This window comes from Emys orbicularis, chromosome 8, assembly GCF_028017835.1.
Source record: "Emys orbicularis isolate rEmyOrb1 chromosome 8, rEmyOrb1.hap1, whole genome shotgun sequence".
Taxonomy (NCBI): domain Eukaryota; kingdom Metazoa; phylum Chordata; order Testudines; family Emydidae; genus Emys; species Emys orbicularis.
The window spans coordinates 3474353-3500065 of NC_088690.1; the positions used below are offsets into that span (position 1 = coordinate 3474353).

General features: G+C 50.8%; 1 protein-coding gene across 1 annotated transcript in view; it reads right to left on the bottom strand.

Annotated features, from left to right (window-relative positions):
- ZSWIM5 (zinc finger SWIM-type containing 5) overlaps positions 1 to 25713 on the bottom strand; it is a 158230-nt gene that overhangs the window by 27621 nt on the left and 104896 nt on the right. The window contains exons 2-4 of the mRNA XM_065409664.1: positions 20218 to 20574; positions 7372 to 7520; positions 6103 to 6253 (exon numbers count right to left, since the gene is read on the bottom strand). Coding sequence (XP_065265736.1) covers positions 6103 to 6253; positions 7372 to 7520; positions 20218 to 20574 — 657 coding nt within the window. The remainder of the gene's footprint in view (positions 1 to 6102; positions 6254 to 7371; positions 7521 to 20217; positions 20575 to 25713) is intronic.

The window sequence follows — 25713 nt, forward strand, 5'->3', positions numbered from 1 at the left end:
CATTTATGGTTCAGGAACTAAGCACGGTAGCGTAACTGCCCGGTTTAAGTACTGAAATGTGAAGGCCAAAAGTATAACTGGGTTCAAAAAAGAATGAGACGTTCATGGAGGACAGGTCCATCAATGCCTATTAGCCAAGGTGGTCAGGGCCCCACCCCCATGCATCTGCCTGCCAGATGCTGGGACTGGACGACAGGGGATGGATCACTCGAAATCGCCCTGTTCTGTTCATTCCCTGGTGCTGGCCATTGTCAGAGACAGGATGCTGGGCTAGATGGGTGTGACGTGAAGAGCTCTCCAACGCCCCGGGCAAGGGGCTAGCACCGTTGGTCTGACCCAGTGTGGACATGATGAACTTCTTATGAGTCTGCCTGAGTTTGGAGCCTAAGCTAGTGACATCAGTGGAAAAACCCTTTCCATCAACGTAGGAAGCGTCTACACTGCGGTGTGACACGCCCTGGGTCTTGGCTCAAACTAATCCGCGAGGCTGAGGTGCTGGGAGTCCTTTGGGGAGTATTTTAACTCTGATCCCTCACCCCAAAACCTCCGCTCGCAGTGGTGTGAGGATCCTGCAGGTTGTGCGAAGCGGACGTGTCACTTCGTAGAGTGGGATGAATCCGACACAATGTTCTCTGGGAAATGGAAAAAGGTTTTCCCTGCCCTTCGGTCAAATGACATCAGCTGACGAGACCGTTCCCGGAGCTTGGGTTTAGAGGGCTGGGTTTTGGTCTATGTATCCCTTTCTCCTGCAGACACGTTGATTTGCATTTAGTTGCACTGTCCGCTCTGCTGCTACAGAACCCTCCATCTGAACTTTTCAGGAAACGGCACGATAAGGAAATCTGCCCAGCATGCTTCCACTGAGCCCCTCGACAAGGATTTCAGCTGGGTGATGGGAGGAAGGGGGCTAGTAGAGCTTCCTCCAGCCCAAAATCTCTCTGGTCACCTCCCTGAAAAAGACACACACTGACGTTCTACACCTGAGTTTGCAAAGAATCGAAGAACTTCTCCGATTTCCTACAATGCCCGTCCCCTCCCGGACCCGGGGAAATGCCCTGTTGTAAACAAACAGGGGAGCTGAATAAACCCGTCTCCAGGCAGATTAAGGTCAGGCTGCCGTTCAGCTGTTTTCTATTTCTCATGATGGGGATTTAATCTTCAATCCTAATGCAACGTTGCAAACCCTCCAAAGCGCCACAGCTCTCAGACTAACCCCAGACCAGGGCTTTCCTTTGGCTCGGAGTCCACCACTTTAAATCATGCTCAGTTTGCAGGCTAGATAGAATCAAATTATGCCTTTGAGAGGTTTTTAAACTACGAAATCCAGCCAAGCCCTTCACTTTTCACCCAGTATAAATCCACAATCTATTTTAAGGTTGGTCTTTTTTCAGTCGTAAATGAGGTTTGTACAAATAATTATTCGTTATTAAGTGTGTCCAAAAACATTATTTTTAAAGGGCCCGCTTTCTCTTTCATACCACAAAGCCAGGTTATGGGTAGTCCAGTTTATTTAATCAGACAGGTACAGGGCTGCTACCTTATTACATCTTATGGCTTTCTGTTGAAGGTGTGTCATTCACTGGTGCGAACACTGGTGTAAACGCAAGTGCAGACAGGGCCCAAGTGTTTTCACCACTGTCTCACGTATGGCAAACCCTAATTTTAATCTCACTAAACTGGGTCTCAATAAGACCTTGCAGCAGTGGGTTCCACAGATTAACTGCACTGCATAAAAAACATTTCCTTTTATCAGCTTACAATTTCTTATCTTTCAAATTTCCCTGCATCTCCCCCGGCTCTTGTATGAGGAGAATGAGTAAAGAGCAGCGCCTGATTTACAAACCATCTGCTATTTGGTACATCTCCATCACGTCTCCTCTCATTCCTCCCTTCACTAAGCCAGACAGAAGTCTCTCCACATCACTAATAATTTTCATCACCAATCTCTGAACATCCACTATTTCCACTGTCTCCTTTTGAAAGGTGACTTGGTCTGAAGACAGTATTCCAGGGGAGGCTATACCATGGATTTACAGACTACCATTATAATATTTGCTGTACACAGTTTGATTCCAATGTTTCTTCTTCCTGTCCGGTTGTTTGCCTTTTCGATCGCTGCTGCACGCTGAGCCCAGGTTTCCACCGAGCCGTCCCCAAAGATCCCTGGATTTTTCCAGGTGAGAATCCAGCAATGTGTAGGAGTCGTTCAAATGTTTCTTTGCAATGTGCATTCCCTTGCATTTGCTGGCTTTGTATTTCAGCTGCTATCGCACTGACCTAGCCTTGGTGGGTCTCTCTGATGTTCCTCAGATGCTTCTCTCGTTTTGGCTAGCCTCAACCATTGTGTCATCTGCAAACGTGCTCATGGCACTGCTCAGCTCCTTCCCAGACCACTAATAAATATCACAGTGCCAGGCCCCACGTGCCACGGTGGGGCACCCCCCCACTAGCCCTCTGCCATGCTGAAAATGGACCGTTTAGTTCTACTCTGTTTTCTGACTCTTCACTAGTCTACAAAGCTGCAGTCCGGTGGCTCGGACACTCGACTAAGACTCAGGAGACCTGGCTGGGTGACTCTGGGCAAGACCCTTCCCCTCCCTGTGCGTATGTCTACATTGCAAAGAAAAACCTCGATTGACCCGGGCTGGGGCTGCGGGGCTAAAAATAGCAGTGTAGACATTCCCGCTCGGGCTGGAGCCCGGACTCCAAGACTCTCCCTCCTCGCCAGGGTTCAAAGCCCGGGTGGGGATGTCTACCTTGCGAATTTTAGCCCAGCAGCCCCAGCCCCTCGACCTGGGGTCTGAGACTCGGTGCCCCGGTTTTTCTGTGCAGGGCAGACGTACCCTGTGCCACCCCGACCTCTCCCACCCTGAGGGGTCTCCTGCCTATTTAGCTTGACAGCTTCTGAGGGCAGGAACTTTGTGCTTGGGCAGCACCAACCACAAGAGGACCCTGATCTCAGTCGCAGCTTCACCACTAATCCTCCAAGGAATCCCCAGAGAACGTCACATCTCACCCTGTAACTGGTGACGTTTCCTCACCAGGCTCCCATGCTGGCCTGCATTAAAGACTCTTTGAAAATCCTAATAGCTGCCGGCGGATTCTCTTTCCCCCCCGTGGTCAGAATTCTCAATCGAAGCAGCAGGGTTTTCCTTCCCGGAAATCGGGCGGTTTGTCCCCAGTACACCACATTCGGCTGGATGTCGTCTTCCACTCCAATCCCTGCTTCAGGCCAGTTCTTCGGGCATTGAAGGACAGTTCCTGGGAAGGATTTCCCAGGATCACGGCAACACCTCTTTGAAGACAGGTGCCATGTTTGCTACCCTCGGTGATGCTTGTCAAGGTTATCCAAGGTGTCTGGGGTGAGTCACCTCCGGCAGAATGGCGCCTCTGTAACTGACCAGCACTGTGAGGACGGATCACGGGGGGACAAATACCTCATCAGATAGGAGAGTAACTTGTACAGGCTCTAGACCGCAAGTTGGGTTTTCCTTCACTTGTAACCAATTCCTTCCACTTGCTTTCATTTGGATCTGGAACTCGAGCTTTGTGAAACAAACTGTGATTTGGTTTTCGTATGGACCCGTCTAAGTGCCTGGTGCTAAGGAGACTGCTGAACTGAGGGGTGCTCTGTTTGCACGGAGCGGGGCACTCTGCAGCGGTCCAGAAGACAAGGGACTGGGCACCTGAGTGTAACGAAGTCGGGTGTGTAAACGTGCTGTGGGGAAGGGCGGGGGCTTGCGACAGCCCCCGGAGCGGAGCGCCTGCATCGCCCGCAGCTTGGGGAGAATCCCTCCCACCCTCACAAACATAGACGAGGCTCCCTCCTGCAGCGAGTCACCCTGGTTAACCCTGAACAGCGTCACTCCCTCCCCCACACACTGGTGACCTGCCCCCACTGCCTGTCATGGGGAAAAGCGTCACTCCCTCCCCCACACACTGGTGATCTGCCCTCACTGCCTGTCATGGGGAAAAGCGTCACTCCCTCCCCCACACACTGGTGACCTGCCCCCACTGCCTGTCATGGGGAAAAGCGTCACTCCCTCCCCCACACACTGGTGACCTGCCCCCACTGCCTGTCATGGGGAAAAGCGTCACTCCCTCCCCCACACACTGGTGACCTGCCCCCACTGCCTGTCATGGGGAAAAGCGTCACTCCCTCCCCCACACACTGGTGACCTGCCCCCACTGCCTGTCATGGGGAAAAGCGTCACTCCCTCCCCCACACACTGGTGACCTGCCCCCACTGCCTGTCATGGGGAAAAGCGTCACTCCCTCCCCCACACACTGGTGACCTGCCCCCACTGCCTGTCATGGGGAAAAGCGTCACTCCCTCCCCCACACACTGGTGACCTGCCCCCACTGCCTGTCATGGGGAAAAGCGTCACTCCCTCCCCCACACACTGGTGACCTGCCCCCACTGCCTGTCATGGGGAAAAGCGTCACTCCCTCCCCCACACACTGGTGATCTGCCCTCACTGCCTGTCATGGGGAAAAGCGTCACTCCCTCCCCCACACACTGGTGACCTGCCCCCACTGCCTGTCATGGGGAAAAGCGTCACTCCCTCCCCCACACACTGGTGATCTGCCCTCACTGCCTGTCATGGGGAAAAGCGTCACTCCCTCCCCCACACACTGGTGACCTGCCCCCACTGCCTGTCATGGGGAAAAGCGTCACTCCCTCCCCCACACACTGGTGACTTGCCCCCACTGCCTGTCATGGGGAAAAGCGTCACTCCCTCCCCCACACACTGGTGACCTGCCCCCACTGCCTGTCATGGGGAAAAGCGTCACTCCCTCCCCCACACACTGGTGATCTGCCCTCACTGCCTGTCATGGGGAAAAGCGTCACTCCCTCCCCCACACACTGGTGACCTGCCCCCACTGCCTGTCATGGGGAAAAGCGTCACTCCCTCCCCCACACACTGGTGATCTGCCCCCACTGCCTGTCATGGGGAAAAGCGTCACTCCCTCCCCCACACACTGGTGACCTGCCCCCACTGCCTGTCATGGGGAAAAGCGTCACTCCCTCCCCCACACACTGGTGACCTGCCCCCACTGCCTGTCATGGGGAAAAGCGTCACTCCCTCCCCCACACACTGGTGACCTGCCCTCACTGCCTGTCATGGGGAAAAGCGTCACTCCCTCCCCCACACACTGGTGATCTGCCCTCACTGCCTGTCATGGGGAAAAGCGTCACTCCCTCCCCCCACACACTGGTGACCTGCCCCCACTGCCTGTCATGGGGAAAAGCGTCACTCCCTCCCCCACACACTGGTGACCTGCCCCCACTGCCTGTCATGGGGAAAAGCGTCACTCCCTCCCCCACACACTGGTGACCTGCCCCCACTGCCTGTCATGGGGAAAAGTTTTGCTCCCCCGGACAAAGCTGAAGAAGCCGCCTCTCTCCTTGCAGATTAGGGCTCGCTAGTAACACTAATTCCGGCCCATGGCAACAAATGGTGTGGACCCCCGCAAAGCTCCTCTGACCTCAGCCACCGCCCAAACCTTTGAACGGGTTTCTCTGCCGAAGGCAGAGCAGGGAGCTCCAACAGGCAGACGGCTAAAGGGAGCGGGGCATGACGCCCCCTGCCAGAGCTGCCAGCCCCAAACCAAAGTCTACTCCGAGATTTCTAGCCAGCCAGACGAACTTCCTTCCCTACCCCCATGGTTAAGCCACAAGCCAAGTTGTTCCCACAGCAGCCTCTAGGACTTGCCGCTCACTGACTTCGCTGGGCAGACATTTAGCCGAGCAGCTGTCAACACAGTCACCTACACCCTAACACCGGTTCCTCTCCTGGGTAGAACAGGGGTGGGTTGGTTGGTTATTTCTAAAGCGGAGAAGCTAAATCAGGGGGAAAAAGAAATTAATTTCTGTCTGATCGATTGCTATGAAACTCACCCTTCCCCTTACTGCCTAGCACCTGTCTAGCCTTCTGCAGCCCGTTAGGGCCCGTAGGACGGCTGTGCGGAGTCAGACAGTGCTGGGTACTTACGGACTTTCAGGTCGCTCTGCTAAGACAAACTCTTTCCCGCCCTTCCCAGCCCAACTGATCTAACAAACCTACAGCCCTGCTGTTCTTTGCGAGATGGGAAACTTACCCAGCTCATCCCAGAGCTGCCTGCATTTGTCCGTCATGCCCGTTCCCTGCTGCCTCCAGAGGGAGAGCCGGGGATCCGCCATGAACTGCTCCGTTATTAACGTCAGCATCCTGGCGCCGTTGGAATCTCTCATGCGCAGCATCTCACGGACCTGAAGCGGGGAGGGAGGAAGAGGTCGGGAGAAGTCCTTAGGTTAGAGACGGGAGGGGTCAGCTGGAGAAGAGACGGTTTTTAAAGACACGCTCAGGCTCTTCGTAGACACGCTCCATCTCACCAGGATCACATTAGCCGGCAGGACAGTAGGATGCTGTGCTACCTCTAGGCCAGTGGCTCAACCTTTCCAGACGCCTGGTGTGTCTTGTGGACCCCAAGTTTCACCTCGCTTAAAAACGAGTTGCTACAAAATCAGACATAAAAATACAGAAGTGTCCCAGCCAAACTGTTACTGAAAAACTGCTGCCTTCCTCATTTACCATCGAATTATACTATAAATCAATTGGAATAGAGATAGTGTGCTTACGTTTCAGTGTATCGTATATAGAGCAGTATAAACAAGTCACTGTCTGTATGAAATTTTAGTTTGTACTGACTTTGCTAGTGTTTTTTATGTGGCCCTTGTAAAACTAGGAAAGTATCTAGATGAGTTGATGTACCCCCTGGAAGACCTCTGGGTACCCCCACGGGTCCACGTACCCCTGGTTGAGAACCACTGCTCTAGGCAACCCGTGGTCACCCATCCAGGCTACTAGAGGGACAGTAACTTACCCAAGATTCTTTCAACGGGGCTCTGACGAGCCCAGCCCAGCCCTCAGAACCGTTTGAGGCGGCATGTCCATCCCAGGCTACAGAACTGCTGTTTTATTGGGCTCGGACTCATGAAAGATCTGGAGCCGACACTTAACGACGGGAGCTGAACTAACTGCGCGACCTGCCTTTGCAAGCACACGCAACCATCCACAAGCGTTCACTTGTATTGCTCCTGGATGCACAGCTTGGCCGCCCTCCCCCATCCCGCGCTGGCAGGGGACCTGGGGGCGAGGAGGAAGCCACTTCCTGGAGCACTCTGGGCAGCCTAGTGGGGAGAGCATGGCATGGAACGGACAGTGTATGGACAACATGCTATGTCAATAGAGGGCCAAGCTGTGCCTTTGAAAGCCCAACCCTCACACAACGATTCCCAGCCGAGCGCAGGGTGGTGGTGGTGGAGAAGCCTCACGTGGGGACAAGCACCAGAGAACTCCACGAGGAAAAGAGTAACCAACGGCTCACCTTGGCGAACATGGAGTTGAGCTGCTTCCCGGAGCCGTAGTACCCTCCCTGAGACAGGAACAGCTTCACTTGTTCTCTCACTTGCTCCTCGTCCAAATGCCAGCAGTTTTCATCATTGATGCTGGCCCCAGCGGTGGGGTCTGGCGCACCTGTGGAAAGGGAGGCGATCACGTTTATAGTTGCAGACGCCAGACCCGGGCGCTCTCCCCTCGCATGCTTCCCCAGTGGAAGAGGCCCAATGACTTGCAGGAGATGCTGCCTGCCGGCATGAGGCCTGAAATGTGGCGCTTGTTAACAAAGAGAGAGAAACGAGCATCAAGCCCTCTACAGGTTCTACCACCACCAAAAACTTTTCATGATTCATTTTGTAATGGTCAGTGAATGCTTGTGTTTCTCCTTGTCTGTCACCAACCTAGGCCAGGGGACGCGAACAGGTCACTGACTAGGAGTGGAAGGGAACTCCCCCGCGAAGTGAGTGAAAGGGGAGAACAGACCCCAGGGGAGAAGTCAAAGGCTTTGGGAATGTTCGGGGTTAGCCATCTAAGGACTCAGGTCACACTCCAAAACCCTGATCCTGCAATTATATCCAGGTGAGTCCTGTGCCAGGAAGCGTTCTGGTGTCTGTGTGGATCCACTGGCAGGATCAGGTCCCAAGATGACAAACCAAACTGGTGGTGGAGAGGGATAAAATGAACCCAACTCCCCCCCACGCTCCTCTGCCAAGCAAGGTTAAAGAAAAGATAAGGAGTGAATCTGGTTTCTTTTAAATACAAAGAGGATAGGGACAATGTCACTACAGCAGACGGCTGAGGTTTTCCTCTGGCTCTTCCTAGTGGTTGGAGATTTCTGTTTGCCCCAATTGTTGCAAACCTTCCTCAGACAAGCAGTCCTCACTCTCACGAGTGGCCCCATCGACTTCAGCAGATCTGCTTGTGTGAGCGAGGTTTGCAGGGGACGAGCCATATTTTCTAACAGCTGAATCAGGATATTTCAAAGGGAAAAATAGTAGTGTCTTAGAGAAAGAAAGAGGAGGATCTGGTTTTCCCTTCACACCTCTCTCGTTCTCCTTTTTGTATTTCAAATTCTTCTATCTGCTTTGCTACGTTCATACCCACCGTCAATGACCGTCCCTTGCGTTGCAGGCTCACACTAACTAGGTTACAGTTACGGAGCTGGTGGAGAACAGCAGCTGGCAGCACAGCTGATATGCCCAGCACAGTTTACCATTTGCATGGAAGATACCCGAATACGGCAGCTTCCAAGACATTCCTTGCAAAGTCAAAAGGAGCTAAGCTTAGAGATGAAAGACCCAGTTGACAGGATTTTTTTTCTCAGAAGCCACTAGATAAAATGCAGTTTGTGTCTCTCGAGCACAAAGCAATATTTATTCCGCAGCACTCAGCTGTTAAATTAAAAAACATTTTGCATCTCGGCGCGGCTGTCGATTTGCGCTAACCACAAATATACAGTATTTTAAAACCTTTCACATTCTTCAAAGGCAGCTTTGTGAGCAGCCGAACAATGCTGCTACTTTGTACAAATTATCAGCATCTCTGCATCTGGATGCTTGACATTAGATAACAAAACCCTCCGACTCCCTGGGCGCGACTGTTTTGGTTCCATAGAGCAAAAGGGCTCAACAGAAATTCCTCAGTGAAAAATGGTGACAATGAAAAATCCGTGAGCCTGGAGCATGCGCCGCTGAACTTTAACCTACTTCTCTCATGCTTATTTTCACTCCTGAGTGAGTAAGGGGGTCAGCGCTGGAACAGCAGGACACCGCACGGCCAGCAATCGCTAACACGTTTCCAAGTAAAGCTGTATGACGTATTCTCTGCTCTGCAGGAATGCGACCAGGAAAGCACATCTCTACTGTCACGACCGGCTGGCTAGGAAAGGCAGCTCTGATCTTCCTGATCATGGCTGGGCCACAGAGAGTTTCCTGCAGGTTCTCCACCTGTAGGAACTAGCCCAGCACGCCATCCAGTCAGCTCCCGCACCGGGCAATGGGCCAGATCCCGAGAGCACTCAACCCCCAGAGAGGGCCTCTTTGAAAACGACGAGAGACAGTCGCTGTTGCTACATCAACGGATCGAAAACAACCCCTCTAAAGTCCAATTCTAATACTTCTGGTGGAGCCACATAACTGCTTCTGAGGAGAGGGCAACAAAATGAAGCCACTTTGCGACCTGTCGAGTGAGATACTGAACACATTTGACCCGATAAGATGTAATTACTTGTCTTTTATACACCCCCTTTAAAAACCTCCTTTAATTCTTGCTAGCAATCAATGCGTGCGGGACTTCCCAGCCAAGCCCGAGACATACACTGTACTCTACCCAAGGAAGATACTGATTGCTATTTCCTCAGCAGCAGAATTTATAATCAATGGGACAATATCATTGGGGCAGAATTTAAAACAGTAGCAAGGACATGAACAGACACTGGCTAAGTCCAAAGGCATCCGTGTGGTGCTCCTGATGTTCAACTGGAGACAACGGGCTGATCCTGATTCCACTGACACCAATGGCCAAACCCTACGACTTTGGCTGAAGGAACAGGCCCAAGGGACTGAGACCCTTTTGGCTCAACCCCGGGCTGGAGTTTAAACATCTTTCGTCTGTATTCCTGGTTAGCTCCTCTCCCCGCCCACTAATGAATGAGAGAGAGAGAGAGAGAGGTCTGATTACCCAGAGCCAGGGACCTCTGACCTATCTCAGGCACTTATCTGGACGCCATCACCACAGTCCCTGAGCCCCTCCTGCCTGCAATGTATTTATCCAAACACCACCCCTGGACAGAGGTAAAGAAGTGCTGCTATCCCACTGCACAGAGACACCGAGAGACCAAGTGGATGGCTCAAGGTCATACAGGGAGTCTGAGGCAGAGCACGGACCTGAACCTGGGTCTCCCATGTCTAACCACTGGGCCAGACCTTCCTCTCATGCCCTGGTTTGTAACGTTCTGAGCACCCATTGCTCTCAACGGGTATGTCTACACTGGGATAAAAACCCCGCAGCTGGCCTCGGTCAGCTGGCTTGGGCTCACAGGGCTCAGGATCAGGGGCTGAATAATTGCTGTTTAGATGTTTGGGCTCAGGCTGGAGCCCAGGCTCTAGGACCCTGCAAGGGTGGAGGGTCCCGCCTTGAGCCTGAATGTCTACATGGCCATTTTTAGCCCCGTGAGCCCAAGTCAGCTGACCCAGGCCAGCCGTGGGGCTTTTATCCCCGTGTAGACAGACCCAATGTCTCCTAACACAAGAACAAGGGGGCTGTCAATGACATTGAAAGGCGACAGATTTAAAACTGATAAAAGGAAATACTTTTTCATACAATGTGCAATTAAACTGTGGAACTCATTGCCACAGGAAGTCAATGAGGCCAAGTATTTAGCAAGATCAAAGAAAGACTGGATGTTCACATGGATAACAAGAATACCCAGAGTTGTAATAGATATTGCTAACCAAAAAAAGTGTTGAAGGATATAAAAAACTTGTACTTCAGGACCCAAACCAAGGGATTAGGAAGAGAGCTACATAGGGGGCAGAGTACCCACATCGGCCTACTGTGGGGTTCCTAGACCTTCCTCTGAAGCATTTGGCACTGGCCACTGTTGGAGACAGTATCCTGGGTAGATGGACTTCGGGTCCGATCTAGTCTGACAATTCCCATGTTCCTAGGGAAACAGTGCGGACTAACAGACTGGACATTGGATTGGGACTCAGGAGACCTGGGTTCCATTCCCGGCTCTGCCACTGGCTTGCTGGCTGACCTTGGGCAAGTCACTTCCCTTCCATGCCTCAGTTTCCCTACCTGCAAAATGGGGGTGATACTGACCTCCTTTGTAAATGTAAATAATAATACTACATAGCTCTGCTATGGCTCTTTACATCAAAGGGCTGTATAGACGAGCTAGGTATGGTGATGAGTGATAAGTGACATCGCTGGGAACTGTGCACACTCAGCGTCTCTGAAAAATGCGGCCACCGGGTTTAAAGTTTAAACCCAAGAGTAATGAACAAGAGGATCGTTTAAAAATATGCAAAACTGGACTGATCCAGGGGTCACGAGTAGCACGGCCGTGATTTCCATCCGGCAATCGGTTATAATGGTCACTGCTCTAAACAAAAACATGATGGCAAGAAAGAAGAAGCGTGTGAGTGGATTTTGTATGTAACATTGTCCCCCTCCACCATAACAAGTCACCCAGGTTTCACATCCAATTTTTAGATTTCAGTTGAATAGTAACATACTTCTTGCACTTCAAAATAAATATCTAGTTATTACTTGTGAATTTATTTTGCATTAATATAAAAGATTCATAGAGGGTGTTTGTAATATCAGACTCCTACACAGACGACCGGGAAGAGCAGATAATGTATTACCAGTTACACTGGGGAAATAGACAAACATTTAAGAGTAAATAATGGGATTTGTGAAATGTTTAAATATTAATGATAGGAACACTCAATTGTATATTGCCAATTTTAACATTGCGGTAACCTAGCCAGTAGAATGTGGTGACGTAAGTAAAACCGAAGGGTGGTTCTTTGTCCGGCCTCCAAGTTACCAGGGAACAGCATGGAAAGCAGGTCTCGAGTCTGCTTAAAATGCTGCTTAGATACTATAGCAACATTCCTGTTCTAAAAACCCTGTTTTCAGATACGCTTGACAGATTTCCTACAAGATCAAGATTTAAGGAACCACCACCACACATCTCCCCTGGAAAGGGTGCAAACCCATCACACAGACTTCGGAAGTACAGTTACACATGAAATTGGTCCAACTAGCGCCAGCCAAACAGTCCCATCCATTACTCCAGCCTCAACGCTTAAGAATTTCCCATCCACGTAAGAAAGATAATATATGGAGATATATCTATCTCATAGAACTGGAAGGGACCTTGAAAGGTCATTGAGTCCAGCCCCCTGCCTTCACTAGCAGGACCAAGTACTGTTTTTGTCCCAGATCCCTTAAAGGGCCTCCTCCAGGATTGAACTCACAACCCTGGGTTTAGCAGACCAATGCTCAAACCACTGAGCTATCCCTCCCCCAGAGGTCTCCTTCTGGGAAACAAAGCTAGACTAGAGAATCAAAGCTATCAACCTGGTTAAAGAGAAGATGAAACAAATGGCTAAATCAGTTGCTAGATCTGGAGAAAACCCAATTCCATCTCGGAACGTAAGTGGCCAAATTTCCACGGCGTTTGGCTGTGGAATGCAGTTGGAACCTAGCTCTGTTCACATGATTACAAGGAAGAGAGTCATTCACACGGCAGGTGGACGGGAGAAAAGCAGACCACCAATGAATATTCAGATATTTCCTGGCTAGCCTCCAAAGGCCACAGGACCCTCGTGTCGATACCCCAAGTGCTTGAGCACGGCCAAGTTCTCCGACAAGTGCTTCCTAATGTGATTCTTCTGGCGTTCCTCTGAGGTTGTGCCTGCCACTTGCAATGCCTTCTGACTGGCTGCAGGTGGCAGGGAGTCCTTCACCCAAAGAGGGTCAGAGGTGTGAAAGAAAGGCCAACAACCCCTGCCTAGCTCCACAGCCATGTGCCTGCCCAGGAAGCGCGTAACCAAATGCAGAAGCGGTCACAAAAAGAGACTGAGAAAGGGGTTGCTTGGGCCAGGAGAGGGACGGGTAGGGGAGGAATAAAGGGGATAAAGCAGAAGGCCTGGCCTCATGGCGGTTCAGACGGTAGGTCTATGTATGGATCAGAGAATGTGCTATCCTGGGGCTCACTGGTGTTGCTTCTGGGACATCTGATGATCCACTGTGTTTCCACGCTGGTTTCCTCTCCCAGCCCCCTGCTTTCAAATGTATTTGTCTAGGGATTTAAACATCCCTCATCACTGTAGTAGCTCAAAGCCACATGCTGCAGCCTCGGTTGCTCCAGCTGCCTGGACAGAGTATTCTGCAGAATGTAAAGGACTGCAGCAGCCCTCAGCCCCTCCCCTCCTTCCTTCTCTTTGCAAAAAGTCACAAGCTTGCAACTACACAGTCACGGCACACGATAAGGGGACTGAATGAGACTGGCGTCTGGCTGTGCCTGTGTGTGAGAGAGACGCCCTCGGCCACATCGGTACTTGGGATGGGAGAGATTTAATAGGCAAGTGCTAAAAAAAAAGGGGGGGGGCAATAAAAAAATCTGGGTAAAAAGAGAAGGAAAAGATTTTTTTTAAAATCTGGAAACGGAGCAAAACCTCTCTGAACACAGGCTAGGAAGGCAGCGCCTTCTCCAGCCATGAGGAGCCAAACAGAACCACCAGGCTGCTGCTGGTGGATCTGCACTGAAGCACGGTCTGAATCTCAGCTCCTACCTAGGGTGCTCAGGACTTCTGCTAAGGGGCTTCCCAGCCAACCTCGCGTGGACGGATTGGAAGCTTTGAGGGAGGTCAAAAGTGTCTTGAGGCACTTGCCCTAGGACCTGACAGCTCAGGAAGAAAACCTGAAGCCGATCTCAAAGCCGGCTAAGCCATGGCCTGCCCCAAAGCCCAGGAGGAATGTCTTATGATTGCACATGGGGCCTCACGGAGAGCCCGCTGGGCTGCTTCTCTGACGTTTGGAGAGAAAACAGAAGTGAATGAAAGCCCCCCAGACAAACACTCAAGGGGAAAAACAGGCACCAGGAAAGCAAATGACCTATAACAAGAGATAAAAATAGCAGAGAAGTGGAGGCGTGGAGAGTCATGTCTTTTGATGGGTCTCTCAAACCGCCTCTCTTTCTTTAAACTAAACGAGATCAGATGAGGTTTTCTAAGGAAGCCTGAGGATTTAGACAAGTGACCCAGCATACCAGGCGAATACAGTAACTGAAACTGAGTCAGGTCAGAGCAGTAGTCCTGGAAGCTCCCCTCCTACCAGCAATGGCAGAAGAATTGATGGTGCAGCTGCTCTAGCTGCGTTAGCCGGAACCATGTTTAAACAGGATGGGAAACCACACATCTCACGCACGCAGTTACATGCCACCGTGCGCATCATCTCTGGCACCCTGCATCCGACTCCACTCCCATGACTCCAGTTCTAAGCAATATCGCTCCTCCTCCTATCAGCTGAGAGGCAAGTTACTGGAGAACGTATGCGCCAGCCCAAGCCTGCTGCTGCACAATGACCTTTTTAAACCACCAGCCGCACGTTTGCCGTCACGTCGCCCATTATGGTCTCATCCGCCACGCCGGGATGTTAGGGTGGAAACACTCTGACGAGAGGAATGGATCTGTCATAATGCCCAGCCAGTCCCTCGTCGCCGGCCTCACAATCTGCCTGCCTGGTTCTGACCTGCCCCGTCGCCAGTGGTCCCTGTTGAACAGGTTCCGGACCGGGCAAGGTCTCTGTGCAGCCAACCAGTATCGCTGGGGCCTTTGTGACAGCCCTTTGTGCAGCCACGGCGCCACACAGACGATGCCGCACGTTGTCGAGGAATGCCTGCTGACTAGGTTCACTGGTGGCCTAGAAGAACTGCATCACGCCACTGCAGATACCATCGCTTGGCTAGACAACTAGGCACACGCTAAATAAATCAAGGGAAGGAAGAGGGAGGGTTTCACCGCCGCACGGGCTGACCAAGAGCCGAACTGACAGACACCTCGAGGGACAGATACGTGTAAATGCAATGCTCCAGGGAGAGGCGTGCCCCGTATCAACCCCCTCCTAGCGCCTGCCTCTGCAGGGGTGATGTTGCCAGCGAGACTAACACCATGAGAGGCTTGAAACGTTCACCCTCCGTTCTAGCCCAAAGCCCTGCGACAGAGGCTTGAAGGTCAGGATGAGAAGCTTCAGCTTCATGCAGAAGGCAATGGAAGGGATCTGACGAAGGGCTGATGTGGTCAGAGCTGCGAGGGGGAAGCTGGAATGGGAAAGATCTGTTTAAGCCATCTAGCTCCTCCCCTTCCCCAGCAGTAACCTATTTGTGCCCCCTACTAACAAGTGCTGATCCAAACCCCAATCTTCTGGCAGGGGTTGAAGAACCAGACCTGCCCTTTCGGTTTAAATACACTGAGGTGCTTATGGATACGTAGATTCCAAGGCCAGACGGGGCCATTGTGATCATCTAGTCTGACCCCCTGTATAACACGGGCCAGAAAATCGCCCCACAATAATTCCTAGAGCAGAGCTTTTAGAAAAGCATCCAGTCTTGATTGAAAAATCGTCAGTGATGGAGAATCCACCTCGACCCTTGGTAAATTGTTCCAACGGTTAATTACTCTCATCATTAAAAAGCGATAGCCTATTTCCAGTCTGCATTTGTCTAGCTTCAACTTCCAGCCATTGGGTCGGTGTTAGAGCTTTCCCGGCTAGACTGAAGAGCCTGTTATGAAATATTTGTTCGCCATGTAAGTACTTAGAGACTGTGATCAAGTCACCCCTTACCTTTCTCGTTGTGAAGCTAGGAGATTGAGCTCTTTGCAGCTATCGCTAGAAGGCAGGTTTTCTAATCCTTTGATCTTCTCTGACCCCACTCCATTTACCAACATCCTTCATGAACTGTGGGCACCAGAACCAGACACAGGATTCCAGCAGCGGTAGCACCATTGCCATGGAGACAGGTAAAATAACCTCTCTGCTCCTACTCAAGATTCCCCTGTTGATGCATCCCAGGCTCGCATTAGCTCCTTTGGTCACAGCGTGACACTGGGTGCTCATGTTCAGTGGATGAGCCACGATGACCTTCAGATCTTTTTCAGAGCTAGCTTCCAAACGTGAACCAAAGAAACTCATGCAGAGTTGCCTTCCTGAGTCTGCAGAATGACTGTCAGCCAACGCTTCTGCTGCTGCTCAGACCTTCGTCCTGCTGCAGTAGTGAAAACTGACCAGCGTTGCCAGTGTTCCACTGTTGCTATTCAGAGCCCTCTGGACTCCATCTCCTACTACTGCGTTCCTGAGCCCCTTTACTCTGAGAATGAATCTGGACACTTCACTGCTTCATAGCCTTCTCCCGCAATACCCTTTCACTTGGAACACACTTCCCCAGTCCAGTGTAAAGATTCTCCTAATCTTTCCCCCTCCGTTACCTCCTCAAAGACACACTTCTCTCGTGTGGCATCAGCTAATCCCCCCATTTGAGGAACCACTGCTAGAGAAACCCCCCCCCACACACAAAACAAAACGGCTCTCCCTCCTGCATCTGCACCATGTGCTTTCTTGTTACCTAACTCTGTCGCCGTAGACTGCCTTGGGGCAGAACCATGATCTCGTGTTCTGTATAGCACCAACCAAAATCATCGGCCCCTCTGTGAAAAGCACAACTTCGAGTTCCGTGAGCTCTCAGGAGCTGGGAATGGGTCCATCAGCTCACCCAGAGGGGGAGGAAGAGGGCAGGCAGCTAGCCGGAGTGATAAGAAACCCTCCCAACAGGGAGAGCAGGGGGCGCGGGGGCTGAAGGAGAGAGAAAGACTTCCAGTAGCTTTAGCTTGTACCACAGTAGAAACGGCCACAACCAACTCGGTCTGCCCCTTTAGCAGCTCTCCCTTGCTGCCGCCGGCTGCGTGAGGGCTGTTACCACCCGAGGCAGACTGCTGAGGAGAAAGGACAAGAAACGGAGTTTGAGCTGCAGCGTTAATGACAGCAAGCCCACCATTTTGTGCCACCTCTGGGGGTCACGTTGACTTTTACTGCAAGCCCATGAGACTCCCCCTGGGGGACAATGCTCATAATGAAAGTCTCTGTGGTCACCTTATTAAAACTGCCAGAGAAGCCTCAGAACATGGACGGGTTTAAGAGGGTGAGACACTTTCATTATGAGTCTTTGCAAGGTTCCATTCGAGCCCACGCCTGACGTAGCGAAACAGACCGACAGTCACTGACAGGGATGATGAGGGGCACCTTCGGCAGCCCCGGTTCGATCGAACCCTCACGATGCCATGGTTCGTCACTGTTAAGCTACATCCCTGGAATGCTATGTCCCGCTAGGGAGGGGATTTGAGCAGATCTAAGCCCAATATGGAAATTAACCGCCCCGGCTCCCTGACAGTAACAGGAACAAGCCCTAATACTAACACACCCACATGGGCTGCCGGACACGACGCTCCATGCTGACTGCTCCGAATGCGCTGAGGAACTCTGGGAGGAATGTGAACATTATCATCCCTATTTTATAAATGGGGCAAGAGAGTCACACTTCACCGAGGTCACGTGACGGGCCTACGCTCACCCAGCAACTCAGAACACACCCAATCCCCAGCTGCTTGCACTCATCACTAGACGATGCTGCCCCCGCATGACTCACAGCGCTGAAGGTTGACAGCTCAGAACGAGGCTGGTTAGTAAGGGTGAATCACAGGGGCTGGACACCCAGGGCGAGCTGATCGATACATACACCTCTACAAAAAGCAGCTTCTTCTGTGAGCAGAGCCAGGCAGGGAAGATTTAACACTGATCTGATATGTGAACGCTCTCTCTTCACAGAAAGGTGGGATTTCAGGGCAGACAGCTCCTTCTCCAAGATGAAGTAACCTCAGGCTGTAGAGGCTGACATGCTGAAAGCCTCCCCCGACTTAACACCATGAAGGGGACTAAATCTTGGCACCCGGAGGGTTTCAGTCAGACAAGACCAGGAACGACCGGGGGCGGGGGGGGATTGGGGAATACGTCTTAAAAGTACCATTTCAAGTATAGCCATATGATAGAACTTTCAGGGGAATGGAATCAACTTCTCAAAGAGGTGGGTGAACAAAAAAAAATCTACAAATTTTTAAATCACCCAGCTTCAAGAATACAGAGAGATTGTCCTAGGCTGGCACGTGTTTGGGCAAGGAAGGGCAGGGCAAGGGAAAAATAGACTAGGCCTACTTCAGATTGCTGTCAGCTTCAGCCATTGCAGAACTCTGGTGTACTCGCAATCTGGTACACATAACCCCTTCAGATGGAGGCTGCAGAACTTCCTGGGTTCCTTGCCTTAGGCCTTGTTGCTCAAGATGCCCGTTCCGTATCACTGCATTACTGCAGTGCGTTATTGGTGGCATCCAGAGTGCATTGCGTACTAATAAAAGTTTGCAATACTGATCCGGTTCCCAAGCTAAAACCTGGGCAACAGGCACCTTAGAACACTAAAATTTTCTACTGGGCCCTTTAGACTCCGAGTCATCTGAGGGAACTGATGATTTATCTTAAGTTCTTTGAGCCTTGTTTTGAATCCTGGTGCAGTGGGAGAGATCGACTGATTTAGGGTTTGTCAAAGCATTATGGATCTCTCTCTCTATTCCAGGAACCGTGTCTGTGTCATCTCCAAGGATGAAGGCATGTGATATTTAAGTTTTGGCATCAGAGCTATCTCATTCATGAATCTTTGGATAGCTAATCACACACCTACATTTAGTAAGCATGTGTTGCTTTGTCAGAACAAGGTAATTTGTTAGTGTGTGTGTGTGTGTGTGTGTGTGTGTGTGTGTGTACACACACACACACACACACACATACTGAGAGAGAGAGAGAGAGAGAGAGAGAGAGAGAGAGAGAATGAATTTTTTAAAAGAATATTTCACCACTCCAAACTTTAAAATATAGACACTAACTAAAAAACAGCATCTGTATTTTTACAAGACTTGGAATCAACACGATGTTGGCTGCTATCTGCTGACTACAGCAACAAACGAATTCCCCTCGTACAGGGTCTTCGCGCTCTTCCTACTCTGGAGAAAGAAGTGCTACGAAACGGCTCTCTCACCAGCTACACCCCAACGGTGAGGTTCAGAGCGAGAAGAGAGAGTTGCCACCATTTTTTGCTTAAACGTGAGCAACTTTGCTCTACACAGGGATTCAGACCAGTTTTGATCCTACTTACCCTTATATTGGACTTTCCATCTTCACAGCATTTTACACACGTTCATCCCCACAATACCCTTATGCAGCAGAGAAGTATTATCAACTTCTCTTTCCAGCTGGAGGAATAGACACAGTAACTCCTGGTCTGATAGTCAGAGGTGCGGAGCATCCCGAGCCCCCACTAAAGTCAAAGGGAGCTGGAGATGCTCTGCATCTCTGAAAAACCTGGTCGTGTCTGGCTCAAGGCCACGTCAGAAGCTGGATTAGAACGAATGAGATCCTGGCACTAACCCTTGCGCTCAGATCGCTGGACCAAAAGCATCATTACTAATACTCACCTATACAGTACCTTCCAGAGGAGGCTCTCGAAGCACATTATAAATGTGAACTGAGCCTCACCAACTCCCCCCACCCCTGCTGAAGTAGGGCGGGATTGCTATTCTCATTTTACACTTGGCAAATAGATGCCTGGAGAGATTAACGCCTCATCAACACTTGGCTACCACAGGGTTAGCCCCAGAGAAGATGGCAATGTTTGAAGCATCTTCTAACGTAGCTCTGGGCTGGCACAGCTCCCATGGTGCTGCACCGGGGCTCCGCACACTGCTGACGCTGGTGGAGCACAGCCGGGGATGGGAAGAGTGAGCATTTGCCAAGATTTCCCAGGGTTAGGTGAGCTGGCCAGAGCGGAGCCGGGAATCAAACCGTTCTCCTGACTCCGTCCTGTGCTTTAACCCATCAAGGACTCCTTAGAGGAGACAAACACATGCAGCCGTCCCCCTGCCCCTCTAGTCTGTGCTATTTATCGCACATCATCTATGACCCTTGGTTGTATCTGTCTGTGTGATCCACTGGCCAATGAATAAACATGCAGCCAACAACAGAGACCAAAGCAGATACAAACGTCGAATGCCGATGTGATACTAACGCAGGCGCTTGGCTGTCAATTTAATTTGTTCCTTTTCATCTCTCTCTGGGCAGAAGCAGACAGGCAAGGCCGCGTCCACTACTGTGCAATCTCTATCGCCCGCCCCCGAGCCTAAAGATATTACTGCAAGTCGTCAAACAAGCCGTTAAGAATTACCATGCGTTTGGTTGATCTCGGAGTTGGAGGACAGGATGTCATCCGCCAGTTTCTGGGCAGTTGGCAGTACCTCGGTGTGGTGTTCTGTGATTAAATACTGAACAAACTTTTGTAGCTGGTCCCTGTTCATCTGGAAAAGGGTCTCTGAGATGGGAAGACGGAGTTTGACCTGCTCTGGCTTGCGGATCCTGTACAGCGAGAGCGCCACCACGTGTGCGCAGTAAAAAATGTCCTTGTTCCCACAGCCGCACGTCACGGAAGTGATCTTGCAGCGGTCGAAGCTGATGGCGACTTTATAGGTCATCTCTGGTTCTGTCGCTGTTGCCGGCTCCGTTACTGTCCCGCTCAGGTGGAATCCTGGGAGAGAGGGGGAAAAAAAATCAAGAAAGGCAATTTTAGCTTTGCAAATGGCCACCAACACATATTCACAATGGTGTGAATATCTGCAAGCATCTGTGCATTCCAAAAAACATCACCAAAATGTAACTATTTGGTGAGGACTGAGTCCATGGACTGCATAATTATTTGTATTATTGTAGCTCCGAGGAGCCGTAGTCAAGGACCAGCGCCCCACCCTGCCAGGTGCTGTACAAACAGAACAGACAGACAGTTCCTGCCCCAAGGCGCGTATAATCTAAATATAGGGCAAGGGAGGACAGATGGATACACGCAGACGGACGGGGCAGCACAGGGAACAAATGAGATGATATTGGTCAGCACGACGGGCAGTTGTCTCTGCACACCAGCAGCTTAACTGTGGCCAGGTTTTGGTAGGAGCCAGGGTGAAGGAGTTTTGAAGTGGCATTTGAAGGTGGATACTGAGATGGCTTTGTGGGTTTCTGGGGAGCGCCTGCCAAGCACGTGGCCCAGCCTAGGAGAAACCACAAAGGTGTCTGAGAACTGAACGAGTTGGCAGCGGGCCGATCGGAGGGGAGCAGGGATAGCTTGATAGGTAGGATGCTGCCTCATTCCAGGACAACGACACGCTAATCAGTTACACCTTGGGTCCAAGTAACTGCCAGCTCTGCAGAACTGATGCCCCTCTCCGCCCCTGCACACCGCTCTATAATCACCAGGTCCGGTCTCCGCAGTGTTCAGCTTAAATCATCCAAAACGAAATACACAGACGCTGCTCCAGAATGAATCTTCCTTGGTATGTGCCTGTTGCTATTGTCCCCGCCGGCTGGGGAAGACCTGTAACATACACGTCCCATTGGAAAGCTACAAACAGAGCTCTGCTCGAACAGACGCCAATCGGGTGGCTCTACTTTGAAATGACTATCTGCGCAGACACACTTTAAACCATCCACACACAAACAGCCCTTCAGCCGCTTTATTTAACAGCCGAGTCGAAAGAAAAAAGTAGAGCTATTCTGTGCAGTATCTATTCTTCCAACCATCATCTCTGAATTCCCCTAAGGGCCCAATCTTGCCAACACTTACTCACCCAAGCAAGCCCTGCATGCCTGGTGTTATTTAGGTGATCGGTACACACACACGCGTTGGGATTAAGAGGAACCAGCCAATACGTTCCGTTTCCCCGACAAGGATATATTTTAACACCATGCAGGTTCCTGTTCAGTCTCTCAACCAGCCAGGTTGCTTTCCGATATCACAGGAAAAACACGCTTTTCTAAAGGGCTGGAACAAACAATGCAGGGGACTGACCCTCCGTCAAAAAAAGGTGGCTTACGCTTCCAGCTCGGCAGCATTGTCTGCTTCTCCGTGAACTTTAAACCCATGTTTGTTTGTTCAATGAATTACATCCCTCTCAGAGCTGGGGAACCGAGCTTCAATGGAATTTCTGTTCCACGGCTACACAATGTTCTGCCTGTCAAACACACTGCATCGAACCCTTCATAACCACAGACACAGGCAGGATTGAATTTTACTGAGCTGCACTGCCTAACCAAACCGCTCATTTGTTAACGAGAGAACACACACACGCACACATCTCCCGGGTCAACTGGGAAAAGGCCTGGTGGCTCTTAAAACCAAGAGCATCACCAATTCTAAGGAGCCAGACGCAGAGGAATAAATATTCCCTGTTATTTGTGATCAAGGTACGGCAGGTCTACATGGCATGTTGCAAATGCCTCTCACACCAGGGTCTCTCATGCCAAGAATAGCCACCCCGATTTAGAAAGAACCAGGACAAATAATTGAGCCTCAGACATGAAAATGAAAGACAAGATCAGCCAGAGAAAATGGAGGGTGAGAAATGGGGGTTTCAGGGAAGGAAGGTCTTTCGGTGCATGGCACGGAGGGTGCGTCAAACAAAGGGGTGTGCGGTTGTGGAGAGACGATTGTACATTCATCCATCTGCTTTTGAAATTAAGACGGTAGCTAAGAAACCCCAGCATCTGTCAGGGAGCTCTTTGCACAAGGAAGCTACCAAAGGAAATGAACCACCATCCTTGGCAGTGCTAGAGCCTCCCAGCAGAGTAACTCCCTGCGCTTCACAAACAAGGCATTTGGCCTTTCGCCTCACAGTGCCCCACACACCCAGGGAGGCACGTAAGGATTACGGGCCCACATTCGCAGAAGAGACTTGTGATTCTGCGGGCCCAACTTGAGGCAATTTTTAAGGGCTCCAACTGGAACAAAGTGCTGAGCACCCATCATCCAAAAACCAGACACCGTTTAAGTCTCAGAGGGGTAGCCATGCTAGTCTGGATCTGTAAAGAGCAACAGAGAGTCCTGTGGCACCTGATAGACTAACACATGTATTGGAGCATGAGCGTTCGTGGGTGAATGCCCATTTCGTCTGACGTCTCTGTTAGTCTTAAAGGTGCCACAGGACTCTCTGTTGCTCTTTACACCGTTTAAGGTGTCTCATGCCGGGCACCCAAAATCACTAGTCACTTTTGGAAGTCCTGGCCAACAAGACTTACCTACCTCAGCGGGGGAGCAGCAGGGAGAGGAGCTGGGAGGCAAAATGAATGATCTGCGAAGTGTAGTTAGTTCCTCTCCTCCCCCCCCGAAAACAAAGGCACAGGAAGGCTAATGCACTTGCCCGGGGTCACCCCGTATGCCTATGTTGGAGCCCGGTGTGGTACTCCAGAACCCAACCCGCGGTCCTGTGCACCTCGACCATGGACCTGGCTCCCTCCCCAGGGAGGATGCTCACTTTGCCTGTGTCGCCGGAGCCCCGTTAAGAACCTGTTTCAATGGAAGCCTCCCGGGGCCTCCCATCCCCCTGCAGCAGGCGGCAGACGGCTGAAAGGGTTACAATTAACGACGAGAGAGAGAGAGATTAAAATACATTAACTGCATAAAACCCTTGTGCGCTTGCCAACCCTCACAAAGGCTTTCCGAGACAAATTCTACCAGAGGTTTTTAATAAATGGCATCAAAACCGGCTATTCACTGCCAGTCTCTTTAAAGCAAGGCCAAAACCCACATTCGAATCTGATTAAGTGTCAAGGAGGCCTGCTTTCACTTTAGAACCAGGGGGAGAGAAAAAATAGACCTGTTCAGCAGACCTCTGCCATTTGGATTGACTAAAACCCAGTCCATGTGGTCGATAAAGCAGCTAATTTGGTAACATTCAACTTCAGAAATAGGAAGGAGAGAGCAGGCTCCCTCTGTCTCTCATTTGCACTCCGGACTGAGTGTAGTGTTGAGATCTATGCAGAGAGCCAGAGGGGGCAATGTATTAACTAGCCCCTAACTCCACACGAATCCATCTGGCACAGCCGGGCCACTTAAATCCCCAGGATAAACTCCAAAGTGTTTATGTTTTACCACATCTTCGGTCTGCGGTACTTGGCCAGCTCCTCAGTCTCACTGCCAGCTCCTTCCAGTTTATTTTTTGAATGAGTTAAAAGGATGTGAAACAAAGTTCTTTCTAATTAAAAAAAACCCCAAACTTTGAGACCAATTATTAGCTATAAATGCTGCCTTAAAACGCTTGCTTTACAGGGACTTTGGGGCAGGGCATCATCAGTTAAGTGGTGTAAACCCAGAGAAACTCCAGTAACTTAAGAGAGCTACTTACTTTACACCGGTATAACCATGGTTTGAATCTGGGTAATTTGAGTGTGAGTTTAACACGTGTGAAAGCAAGGGTGTGACCGCACTGGCTGTAAGCTTCTCACACGCACCACTCTCAAAGCTGCCTCCATTTTGAGCGGTGGCATTTCTGGCCCTGGCCAGCCACTACTGAACAGCGTTGGTGGTTTTGTGATGAGCGAGAATGGGGTGACTCACGTTCAATTGGGAACCAAGTCATAACTTGACCCCCACGGTTGTGTCTGCACCGTGACATGGAACTACGGTTGCTGCCTGACCGCTCTCAGCGAGGCTTGGTCATGGTCTGGCCACTAGTGGACAGAAAGCCAGTACCTTCCACACCCTTGGTGGAAAGCCAGGCTGAGGGCTTGGTCTCCAGCCTCTGCATAGAGACACTGGACCGGGCAATCTATGCTGAGAATCTCTGTAGCTGTTCCATGCGTACGAGGTGCCAATCCAAAACAGAGACCCTGAGGAGCATTGGACCCTGCCATCTCCTGTCTGCTACTGAAGTGATGCTAAGGAAAAGAGTGAGCTCAATTCAGGTCCTATATTTTTATAGCAAATAAGACCATTTAATATGCCGGCATCTGCCAAGTTAATCTGGCATTAGAGCCTGAAGTGTCAGTTTAGAGTCTAGCTGTCAAGGCAGCAGGTCTATATAAAATAAACTAGAAACGTTATACAAAATATTTATCATAAGCTTAGCTGGAAATTAAACACGACTAGAGAGAAGAATTGGCCACGGCGGCAGAGTTATTTGGGAATATTTACATTAGCGCTAGGAAAACCTGCAGCTACCCACAGTTCCTGCGTGTTCTGTAAACCAGTGGGAGAATCATCCGAGCCTAATGCCAGGGGGAGCCCCTCCTGATCCAGACAGAGCAGCAGCAGGGCTGGGGACCCACCAGGCTGTCATGGCACCGGCTCCCACTGCCCCCACTCCTAGAGGCGGGAATTTGAAGAGAGGGTGGTTGCTATAGGGATGAGGAGCTCTGGAATTAGGGAGCATTGGTTAAAGGATACAGCTTTTGCTTGGGCTATTTATTTAATTCTCTAGTTAAGCACCTATCCCTGGCTCCCAACATATAATGTTGCTGCCTGCCCAATAATGCAACACTTACCTGCTACAGGTACAAATCCCTAGTAACCCCACAGTCAACACCCTACGGCCCATATCCCACTCCCCTCCGCAAACACCGCCTATTCAAAGTAGGCCATCTTCTCATCTTCTACTATTTGGCCAATGTCTTTTTAAGGGCTGCTGGGTAGTCAGCTAACTTACGTGGCAGAGTTCTATGCATTCCACTTTGACCACAACATAGCAGCATTCTCTTGCTGCAAATGGAGGGTCTCGATCATGCTGACAAATGGACACACTACAAAAGAGGTCATTTGCTGTTTCCCTTTGTTGCTCGAATCTGGAGCAGGTAACGCCGAAGAGACCTATATTTGGCTCTGTGTTCTTCCCCCGCAGTTCAG